The sequence below is a fragment of the Plecotus auritus genome (assembly GCF_963455305.1).
Source record: "Plecotus auritus genome assembly, chromosome: 3".
In the NCBI taxonomy this organism is placed as follows: Eukaryota; Metazoa; Chordata; class Mammalia; order Chiroptera; family Vespertilionidae; genus Plecotus; species Plecotus auritus.
Genome location: NC_137772.1, coordinates 128,974,366 through 128,986,127, shown reverse-complemented (window position 1 = coordinate 128,986,127; position 11,762 = coordinate 128,974,366). Strand labels below are relative to the sequence as shown.

The 11,762-nt window shown below is 48.8% G+C and overlaps 1 protein-coding gene across 5 annotated transcripts in view; it reads left to right on the top strand.

Moving 5' to 3' along the window:
- CACNA1C (calcium voltage-gated channel subunit alpha1 C) overlaps positions 1–11,762 on the top strand; it is a gene marked incomplete at both ends in the record, with an annotated part of 717,827 nt that overhangs the window by 580,907 nt on the left and 125,158 nt on the right. For all 5 annotated transcript variants that reach the window (XM_080661205.1, XM_080661203.1, XM_080661204.1 and 2 more), the window contains 2 exons: positions 6,769–6,795; positions 11,241–11,401. In XM_080661205.1, coding sequence (XP_080517331.1) covers positions 6,769–6,795; positions 11,241–11,401 — 188 coding nt within the window. The remainder of the gene's footprint in view (positions 1–6,768; positions 6,796–11,240; positions 11,402–11,762) is intronic.

Below are 11,762 nucleotides of genomic sequence, written 5' to 3'. Positions count from 1 at the left end.
TTTACCTTCTAACAATAAGTAAACTGCTGGTTTCATTACTAGTGTCTTAGAAAGTGGAGTTCAAAGGATAAAGGCGTATTCTGCAGGGGTCGCAGTGACCGTGAGCACAAGGCCGCCTCTGGGCAGAAGGTGCTCCACTGTGGGAAGTGGGGACGCTTCCTCCTGCCTGGGAGGCATAGGAGCTGTCAGCTGCGCCGGACACTGAAAGGCACCGAGAGAGAAGGCGCTGAGAGGACCTGTCTCAGATGAAACGAGTTTCTAAACCACTCCCTCACCCTTCCTCTCTGAAGTGGCGCAATAGTCTGGGCGAACCCATCCTTCTTAAAAAGTTAGTGAGTCTAAACACAAGAATGACCCCTGAGCCAAAGGAGAAGGGACTCGAGGCCTAGGCACAAGCCAGCCCTGTGACCTCCGTCTCCGGGGTTCGCGGGGCCTTCCGAGTCACTCGCTGTGACAGCGGCAGCGGGAGTCTGCACCGCAGGTTTCTCAGCATTGCTGGGGAGCACTTCTTCTCCAAATGTTGTTAAAATATGGTGCTAATTATGTCTTGAGTGGCAATCCAAGCCTTTTTTTCTTCTCTTCTTTTGGAACCATACAAAACAAGCAATTGCATTTCTAACGTGGGCCCAGTCAGCCACACTAGAGCAAGGCAGAGAGCAAGCCTTGGAAGTCCCTCCGCGCTAGGCCTTTCTGAGGTCTTGACCCCAAGGGGGCAGAGAGAAGGTGGTTAAGGACCCTACAACTCAGGATTTTGGGCATGGCCCAGGCACAGGCCAGGAGGGGTGGGGACTGGCAGCAGGAGGCCACTGGAGAGCTGAGCTCTGTTGGAAGAACATGATGACCCCCACAGAGAGAGTTGGCAGTCCCTCTGGTGCACCTGTCGTTGCCTTGAGGACAGGCTCTGCAGCCTTCAAGAGCTCTGTAGAAACGGTCCACATTTATATACCTACGCTGTGCATATAAAATATCTGGTCACAGTACCAGGATTTTAACATGTACTTAATAAATTATGGTCTTTCCCCATCTCTTACTCTCCCCACCCCCTCAGACAATGATGGGAGGAGACTTCGTGGTGGGAGAGGCAGCGTGAGGACAGGCCGGGGCCTGAGAGTGGGTGGTGGTGAGGAGGCAGTAAGAGGCTAGTTGTGAAGGAAGATGAGGTCTGGGCAAGGATTTATATGTAGTGAAAGGCTGGGATGAAGATGGTTCCTGAGGGGCAGTGGCAGAGAAAAGGGACCTGCAATATGATATTTGAGGGGAGAAGGCAGGAGGGAGGATAAGTGGTGGTTCCTGAGGGGCAGTGGCAGAGAAAAGGGACCTGCAATATGATATTTGAGGGGAGAAGGCAGGAGGGAGGATAAGTGGTGCAGAGGAAGGAGCCATTGAAGTTTGGAGCCAGAATGTGATAAGGATGCTGAAGTGCCCTGTGAAGCAGGCCGAGCCGAGGGACCACGCAGGCAGCAGGATGTGGAGGTCCGAGGTCCAGCTCCGACTCCAGGCAGGGTGGGGTCACACGTTTGAGGTTATCAGAATAAAAACTATTCCTGAGTTCATAGACCAGGGTTGTTCTTAGGAGAATGGAGGCAGAACCTTGGGACACAGACACATAGAAGAATAAGAACAAGTAAATGAAACAGGTGAGGTGGTGTTAGGGGTACAGATCTTAGCAGTCTCTTGGAAACCACTGGAGGAAGAATTTCAAGACACAGCCACCCATCTGTACACTCTGACAGTAGTGTGCTGGGCGTGGAGCTAGTGATGGTGATGCATAGCAGTCAGTAGAGCAAATTGACACCCTCTCACTAGAGCTCATAATCTGGTGTGAATTTGACATTCATAAGTAAATAAGTCATTAAAATTGGGGTAAGTGTTAAGAAGAAGAGTAGCTGGAGTATGCGCTTAATGACGGGGAAGGACTTGACTTAGACTGGCAGGTTGGGAATAGCTACTGGGGGGAAATAAAATTTCAGCTCCGAACTGAAGAGCTGAAGATACATTACAGAGGTGAAGAATGTTCCAGTCAGAGGCAACAGTGCATGTCAAGGCCCTGGAGTGGAAGAACTGAGAGAAGGCCAGCTTGGACAGTGCGACTGAAGATGGAGATGAGGCTGGAGATGGGGCAGGGCCTGGGAGACCCCTTGATGGCCTTGGTCTTTGTCATAAGACTGTGAGAAGTCATGGGAAGAGGAGCTGGTTGATTTGGTTAGTTTTGCATTATTAACAGACCACTTTAGAAAAGAAAGTTTAGGGAGCCCATGGGGAAGCAGCACACATGTGCAGAGGCCTCCCTGGCAGTTACCCACAGGTGAGATGATGGAGGTGCAGGCTAGAGTCAAGTGTGGGGATGGAAAGGAGTGGCGGCCTCTGTGCTCTGTGCAGTGGGAGCTGAGTCTCAGAGTGGAGAGGAGGTGGGAATGAGCCAGCACAGAGTGCTAACTCCACCAGTGGGGCCATGGAAGGGAGAGAGGAGAGTAGGATCCTAGAAAGAGGGGGCTTGTTTCATCATAGTAAAGAGATGATCTTTAAGGCAAAAAAGAAGTCCGTGAAAATGGAGGGGCTAAAGGCTCTGGAATGGAAATGGGAGCGCCTAGGAAGGAACTACTTAAGAAGAGGGAGTTGACTTCAAAGACAGTTTGAGACACCAGATTCACACAGGAAGAAGGAGCTCCTTTACCTCTGGGACTCACCAGGAGATGGGAGGAGAGACCTTCATCAGGAGTCCTGCGGTCCAGCACTGATCTGCCCTGGACCTCAGCTGGCACTTCTGCTCTGAGTCTCAGTCTCCTCCTCTAGGAAAGGAAGGGCTGGCCTGATGGTGCCTCGGGGTGCTCTCAGCAGAGGCCAGGGGTCCTGGGAACCGCTGCAGGGCTGGGATAGGAGACCACTTTCACCTCTTTCACATATTGGGCTTCCATGTAAGATTTCTGGAATAAAACACCCTGTAACTTGATATTTGTGGACCATAGATCCAACTCTCAAAGCCAACAGTTCTGTAAAGAATATAGAATCAGAAACAGGCTCTGCTGAAGAGAGTCAATGATAGGATTCATAGCAAATGATCTGTCAGCTCCTCCCAGAAAGTGAGCATTAGGTGTCTAGGGACCTGCAGGACAGGAGATTCAAACTAGTGAGTCACCAGGATGTCACAAACAGATTGCTGAGCAGTGCGAATCCGCAGTGGAGACTGACATCGTAAATGTGCAATTGGCCTGCAGAACTATTTGACATAGTTTTTGGTAGGCTCTTTGGCCTGAAGGCAGCACTAAAAACATGACAGTGGTGTGAACCAGGGTGGAGTTTGCCAAGCGGACCCAGCAGAAGGCCCAGGCAGTGGGCAGTCTGCGTGGTGTGGAGGGCAGCCCTGACGTGACCATGGGGCCAAGCTGAGAACTGGAGGTGAAGTGTGCATTGGCCTGGGAGCCCTGGAAGAGTGAGTGGTTGGGAAGACCCAGTGAGGGCAAAGAGGGTTCAGTGAAAGAGCAAGAGGGGTAATAGAGAAGGAGACTCTGGCCAGGGATGGGGAGCAGCTGCTTTCAGTACCTACTAGCTCCAGTACTAACAGCCATGGGAGGTGTTGCAGCTACAGAGGTGCGGAGATGGTCAGATGTGTGTCAGCCTGGACGGCGACTCCAGTGCCCTCTGATTTATGTTAAAGGCAAATTGGGACAGTTCTGGCAAATGCTACTTCACATAACAGGGAGTAAACATATGGTGCTCATTACTCTAAGAAGGGGAGGAAAGCTGAAAATATAAATAGCTCCCAAGAAGTTCAAATATTTGTCAAATAATGACAAATGCAAATTGAGTAAGCAAAACAAAAAGAGTTTTGGAGTTTTCTCTAATTTTGAACTTCAATATCAAAGAAAATCATAGTTTCCTAGAAGGTTTGTCTTGGAGGCCTGGGCAGAGAAAATATCTTGGATTGGATGTACCTCAGGTCTAATCCACTGGAACTGTGTTAAATTCTAACTTTCCTCACATCCCTGCTCTTTAAGAATCCACTTAAAACACTAGATAGGATTTTTAGGATAGGATAGGATAGGATAGGATAGGATAGGATAGGATAGGATAGGATAGGATAGGATGGGATGGGATGGGATGGGATGGGATGGCATGGGATGGCATGGCATGGCATGGCATGGCATGGCATAGGATAGAATAGAATAGAATAGAATAGAATAGAATAGAATAGAATAGAATAGAATAGAATGATGGAAAAAGCCATCAAGCCTTCTGAACAAGCTGTGTGCACCTCATTGGGGTTTGGAGAAGCTGGAGGCTCTACTCTTAAGTAGGAGGAAGCATTTGCCACATGTGAAACAGCCCAGGGTATGGAGCGGTACACCCACCTAGTCCCCACCTGGCTTACTCACATAGGGGACCAGTGTGACCAGCTTTTCAAACCCTAAGCCGGTGCTTACCTCCCAGGAGGTGAACGGCTGCATAGCGATGGGGTCCCTCTGTTTTTGTGGAGCGGGTCCCACTGTCCACTCACACCTGTCAGGGAAAATGGAGGCATCAAGGCACTTGGGCTTTACAAGACTTCTAACCTCAGCTCTCCAAGGGCGGGCTTTTCCTGGGTCTCAGACACATGCCGCTTGCATAGCACTCTCCCCTTCTCAAGTGCAAACACTTCCTAAGTAATATGGTGCTTAGAAGGGGATGAATGTTTCAGACTCAGAAAGCCTGAAATTAAGCTCACAATCCCCTGAAACAGCAACAACATGAAAATCAGTCTCAAAGTGTGGTCCAGGGTTATACATCAGAACATGTAACTAAGTGGAAAAGAAAGTCCTGTTCCATTTCCTCCTCCTCAGAATGTGCCAGAATGCCATGTAAGGACCATAGCTGATGACCATGCCTGAACTCAGGCCTGGCCTTCCATTTCAAAGTCACCCAGCCCCAATCCTTCCCTGTGTCCAATTCCCAGAGTAACTTCCTTGGGAAATGTGAATATTCAGATTTTGGTTTCCATACATGGTGGATTTAAGAACCCAGTTTTCTTATGACTCCCTTGGACTGCAAGAGAAAGCCCTGTGGGGAAGGGGCTGTGGTCTGCACTGACGGGCACTGCAGAGGGTCATGGAGACGTTTCAGAAAGAAGGCTGAGGGCTGGCCAAGTTCTAGGGACAAAGCCTCGGAGACCTTGGTCATCTGCACTGGCTTCTGCAAGAGTGAGAACTGCCCAAAAACAAGCTCAGGAAAGGCCTGAAGGTGCCAGGCTCAGCCCAGCCTTGCTGGAGAACAGAGCACCCTGGACTCCCCGCCACCCAATTAGCACCTGGAAAACATTTGTTTCCCCATTAAACTGTGACTCTAAATAAAATGCTGCCCAGGCTCCCTCTCCCCCTCCCACACGCTTTGTTAACATGTGATTAAACCCTCCAGCCCTGGCAGGCAGTCTTTGGAGGCGGGAAAAGGTTATTAGCTAACGGTTCAGAGCAGTAAAGGCACTTGGCTCAGATTCTCAGTGCCCCAGAGATATAATTATCTCATGCTCGATGGCTTTGCCACCTGTCACATCTTCTGGTTTAATTTTTTTAAATAAAAAACAATGAGAGGGGTTGTTTTCTTGCTATGCGACAGAGCGTGCTTTGTGCTGAGCTGGATGACACAGGCTTGCAGCAAGCCTCGCAAGTCCCTGCTCCTGTTTTCTCTGGGCATCTCTTTGTCTCTCCTGCTCTCTTTATCCCTTTTGTTACCTCTAACTTGCATTTTGTTTCTCTCTGTGCATCCACATGCAAGCTCTCCAGTGTTAGTTTACTCCCTGGACACCAAACCTTTCTGACCCATTGCCTTCAAGTTTCTGTCTCAAGTGCTTGCACTGTCCCTCTCTCTCTCTCCATTTATGTATCGCCCTTCCTTCCTCTTTTCTTCCCTCTCTCTTCTCCCTCCATCCAGCTCCCCTGGACTCTCCTATATGAACTAGGTGGTCTCAGGGCCTCCTTAAAGGTTCACCTTTCAATGGACCCTCCCCATACAGTGACCCTTCGAGTCAGCCAGCAGCACACCTGCCCGGTGCTCCTGCCCAGAGTCCCCCAGGCTTCAGGGCTGCACCTGGCTGCCAGCATGCTGGCTTTCTCCTCAGGACCCATGGCTTCCTTTAGGCCCAGGTTGCTGCCCTCACCAGGACTGTAGTGCCTTTCAGTGCCCAGCTGGCTCTTGTGCTCATCTTCACTTCATAGCCAGCGTTGGCCAGGCTCCTGTTCAGCTGGAAGTGGGGTCTCCCCCATGTGTTTCTGCCGTGGCCTCTGGCTGGTGAGACCCTCCACCTACCGGAGAGACCTCCCTGTCCTGTACAGCCCTTCCAAGGTGTCTCCCTGTCCTGTACAGCCCTTCCAAGGTGCCTCCTGTCCTCTATGGCTCTTCCCAAGGTTCCTCTCTGTCCTCTATGGCCCTTCCCAAGGTGCCTTCCTGTCTTATATGGCACTTCTCAAGGTGTAGCTTTCTAACACACTGCCTAACCTGACCTCATGGAACCTCGTGGTAGACGCTGGTTATCTGAGAGCACCGTTCCACTCAGAAGACGCTGGATTTGTAGACTTGTCAGTGGGACAGGCCTCAGTCTCCACATTCAAACACACAAGCACACCAGAAGATGCTGACAAATAGGTTCTCTCTTCAGAGTTGTTCTAAGTCACATCACACATCCATTGGGTGCCCACAGATAGTCAGCAGGGGACATCAACTTCCCTGGCATGGCTGAACACCTTTGAAATGGAAGGAAACATGTGTGTCATCTGCTAAAGTCCCCCTTTTCTCTTTCAGCCACCGGATCTCCAAGTCGAAGTTCAGGTAAGTGCAGTACATGCAGCTCTTCCTTCCCTCTGCCCGCCAGCTCTATCCCAGTGCCCTTCCAGGGGGTAGAAGAGTCGGGGGTGTTCTTCAAAGGGGGAACTGCCCTCTTTTGTATGGCTATCAAGAAGAGGTTTGGGGTTATATCAAGCAAATAATCCAGGGGTTGATATGTGTTGAATTATCTTTATCCATCAGTCTTTTTGGCAGTGCCATCCCAAGGAGGCTGTGAAGCCTAGTATGCTGTTTCCCTTATAAGATGAAGTCCAGTTAAAATCACTGTTTGTGGTTGTTTGCTGCTGCTCTGATGCTTTATGTCCAGGGGGCACAGTGAGATATGAGCTTCAAGGGTTTGGGAAGCACACAGGATCACCACACGGCTGGGCTCCGAACTTTCCACAGGGGCTATGGTCTTCAGCCCCCTCTGCCTTTCCAGTCTCACCTTCCTCACTCCCCTGCACATACCCTTTGTTCCAACCCATGGAACTTGCATTTACTGGAATGTTCCCTGTCCTCTCGTACATCAGGGCCTTTGCCTGGAGCCTCTCTTCTACCTGAATCACTGTGTCCCCAGGTCTTCATTTGGAGAACTCAGACTTTTGTTAAGAGCCTCAAGTGTCACAAACTGCAAAAAATGTCTGCAAATTCTCCAGGGGAAGTTATTCGCTCCCTCCATTCCCATAGTGCTTTGCTCAACCTTCAATAGGTTCTGCATGCTCCAGAGGTATTACTTCCAGAGAGTATAGCTGAGTGCCAGTCCAGTGGTAGGCTGTTCGCACATGTGTATACTAAGGTTTCCACTACAGATGCAAGAAAAATGTGTCCGCACTTTCTGGTGTCTGATTGTGGCAGCCAATACTGAATGGAAGAATACAGGAGAAGAGCAAGGAAATACAGGGGAAAATGGAGTGAGAACTTTTGCAACTCAGAAGTAACCTTGTAGACAGTGAAGAGCCTGTTTTACTCAAAAGAAAAAAAATCTCTAAATTTTGAGTTTTACAAAAATCAAAGCATTCCTGATCATTTACTCAGTTCAACAATGACAAATAATGGAAGTTGAGCTTAAAAACTGGCCTACTCTGTTTGCAAAACTGAATATACAAAGTTACCGTTTATTTAAAAGAAATATTAGAACAGAGCTTTTAGGAAGAATTCTGCAAATTAATGACTTATAATATTAGGAATTAGTTACAATAAGGAATTTTGCAGCATTTGGGGCTTACTGTTCAGAATAGGGTTTAAACAGTTATGGAACAAATGATTCAGAAAGTCTTATGCAACTTGAAGGGATTAATCAGATAACCTGTTGGAGCTTCCAGATCTCCATTTTACAGAGTTCTGAAGTGGGTCCCGTGGGGTTTCTAGAATTTTGGAGGACTGTCTGTTCCACATTCAGTGAAATGTGCCTCCAGTGTTCCCTTTACTTCTTCTGTCCCGTAAGCAACAAGGCACCCATATTTGCCCCCATCTCTAATAGTCCATTTTTAAGTTACTTAGATATAAAATAATTAAATTTAATGATTTTCTGTGTTGCTTGTTCTCAGTTCTGTAGCCACTAGAAAGAGCCTGAAGTGTCCATCATTTTGACGTTGTCTAATATTCTAGATGACTGTCAAAAATTATGTGCCAACCAAACTCTCAGGAGCACGGCCTTCTCCTCACACCCTCCCTCTTCCCTGGGTCTCAAGAGCCCCAAGGCCCAACGCTTGTCTCCAAGGAGCTTGTCTCCAGCCTGTAAGAGCTCGTAAAATGGACGGCTTGTACTGTGAGTCTACAACAAAGTGCAAGACAGCCCCTTCCCCTAAGCACCACTGATCCCATTGGAGATACATGCAGTGCCAGATAACTGGGAAGGCGTTTCCTCTGGGAACCATTTCTGGCTCCTCTGTGACTGGCTAGGATGCCCGTTGATGTGCTCTGCTGACCCACCTTGGCACTAATCATGTCTGCGATTGCTTGCTGAGTGGTCTGTGCACAACGTGGGTTTTATGCAGACAGAGGCTGTGTCTATCGTGCTAACTGTTGAATATCTAGTGCCTGGCCCACGTAGGTGTTCAGTAAGTACTTCTTGAATGTATAACTAAACAGTGATGCTGACAATGAGTCTGACAGGAGTTCTAAGCCTGGGAAGACTAGAAAAGTACTCCAGGGAGAAGCTAGGATGGATAGGACGTAGAAGTGGAGGGTCTGACAGTGGGGGGACAGTCCATGTGGAAAGACCAGAGCAGGGCCCATATTGGGAAGAGGTGAGGAGGATCTGAGGTGAGTGAGCAGAAATTTCCTAGGGGAATACAGTGGAGTAGAAGTGGATTAGACACAGTCATATCCATCCTTCTCTCCCAGGTCTACATATGGAAAGTTCTATTTCTAGAGAAAATGACTTTCCCAGTTAGTGCAAAGGGAACGTAAACAGCAGGCACATTTCTCCTCCCTGTTTTATCATTTAATTCCTATATCCTCCATGCATATGTAAACACAAATAAATTCACACATTCTAATAAACCATTGCATTTATTATACAGTAGGAAGCGTTGCCAGGAAACCAGTTGTCAAGCAAAGCTATATTTTGAAGAGTGGGAGGTGTATAATTATCTTTAAATACTTTCTCGGGTTAGTAATTACCCCACCCCCACCTCAGCTCAAATCCACGTGACTCTCGTGAATGGCTGTGCAGGGGAACGGTACGACTTAGGGATACCACCTATCCATAACAGCCTCTCCTTCAGGGGTTCGAGCAGAGCAGTTCCAGAGCAGTGGACAGGCCTGACCATGTCACCCCCGCAGCCACTAACCGGGGAAAGAGGAGTTTAACCTAAGTTCTCAGCATAAACTGACTCCAAGTCAGCTTCTAACACGTAAAAGAAAGCAAACTTGATTCCTTTGGACTCTGAATACAAGCATCAGTGACTTCTGTAACATGACATTGTATCTAAAACATTTTTTGAAACTACAGTGTAAGCTATTTAAGATCCGATATGACTCTGTCCTGAAAATTCATTTCTTAGGAAAAAAATTGTGTTACCAAATTTCTCTACAATATTAATAACCACAGTAATGGAAGATTCAGAGTCCCACCCAGACGAGAAAGACTCCTCTGTACCAGGTCTGGCCACCTCCCAAAGTCGCAGCTCACTAAGGACCAACCACCTGGGACCCAGTCCCCTTCCTTTACCCCTCTGCCCTCTCATGTCCTCACACTTACCCAGGGCAGTAAGTGCATTTGGAAACTATAATTTTCTGACCCGAGCCATTTCTTCTCTGTGTAGTGACTTTCCCCTGGGTAGCAGGTAAATGTCCCCCACAAAGGTGAGGTGCTCACTGGAGAGGGCATTCCAGCACTCACAGTGATAATAGAGGCCAGATCAGAACATGACCCAATGAACCCTCCCTGCTCTTCCCTCCCTGCTCTGCAAGCCAAAAAACGAGGTTCTGCCTGTGGTTCTGAGGAAACCACACCCTTCCCAGATGCACTTCCCACTTCTCTAATCTCGTTGTACCAGGGTTTGGTAAAGGGATTGTCCAGGGACAGTAGGTAGAAGTAATCTGGGGTGAGTGAAGGGATCATAAACAGCAGAGGTCTCCCTCCCTGGAAACCTAGACTATAGATGTGAGTGCAGATGTTCATGGACATTACTCCACGATTCTGCTCTGTTTCTCACCTGCCTTCTTTATTACCCAAACCATCTTCATTTCTCCCCATCTTCAACTGCCGCTGGGTCTCTCTACAGGGCCTGCCAGCCCCTCAAGTGGATTTCCTGAGCTGAGCTCCCCAAGCAACCTCCCTGCCCAGAGCACTGTTTCTCCGTATCGGTACCTTACTGGCTAGAAGAACCACTCTTTCCAGTCACCCCAGCTAGAAATGTCGGCTGTCCCTTCCATACCTTTCTCCACCCCTTTCTCTCTTACCCTGCACATCCAGGCAGGCTCAAAGGCCTATTGGTTTTGCCTCCAAAATTCATATCAATTCAGTGTCCTCTTTTCCATGAATAAAGCTACTGCCTTCCTCCTCTTCAACCTGGATGGCTGAGAGAGCATTCTTCCCACTGTTCCTTGAGTAGAAGTTGACAGAGTGGTTGTTTGTGTTCGTTGTTTTATTTTCAAATCAAACCTCATCATATCATTCTCCCTCTCGAAGTCTTTAGCGTGGCCTTCTGCGTGTCCCTCCCAAGCATCCTCTGCCTTCTGTCCTTTGCAGTGCAGGCACTTGTTCAATGTTTGGTCTCAGAGTTACACATACAGCTGCATATTTTCTCTGCATTGCAAGGATGAAATTAGGGGTGCGCTTTAAACATGCCACCATAGAATTAGAAGATGTGACTTGTTTTCGTGGGTTCATCTAGCATAGTGGTTCTCGGTCATGCTTACACGGTAGAATCATGTAGGGAAATCTGAATTTCATAGCCCTCCCACCCTTCTCTCCTCACCGCCCCCCTATTCCTTTCCAGTCGTTACTGGCGCCGGTGGAATCGGTTCTGCAGAAGGAAGTGTCGTGCCGCAGTCAAGTCCAATGTCTTCTACTGGCTTGTGATTTTCCTGGTGTTCCTCAACACGCTCACCATTGCCTCGGAGCATTACAACCAGCCGCACTGGCTCACAGAAGTCCAAGGTGAGAGGCCGCCCCTGGCGCCATCCTGGTTTACTCTAGCACAAGCATGTCAAACCCAAAGGCTAACACGGGCCAAATAAACAATGCATGCAGCCCGCGGGCCACAAGTTTGACATGCTTGAATCCCAAGGAGTGAGCCGTCACACGCAGAAGGTGGACGGGAAAGCACCTAGTGGCCGGGGCTCTTGGCGGGTGCCATGCTGGGGACACCAGGGCCTGGCAGCTCGAAAGCCCCACAGTAAAATGCACACCTCATCATAAACAAGTGTGGCTCACCTGGCTGGGTCCATGCCATCTGCCTGCCCCCATAGTCACTGTTGGGCCCAGGTGACATGGACACGTGCTGCACCTGGTTTGGCTC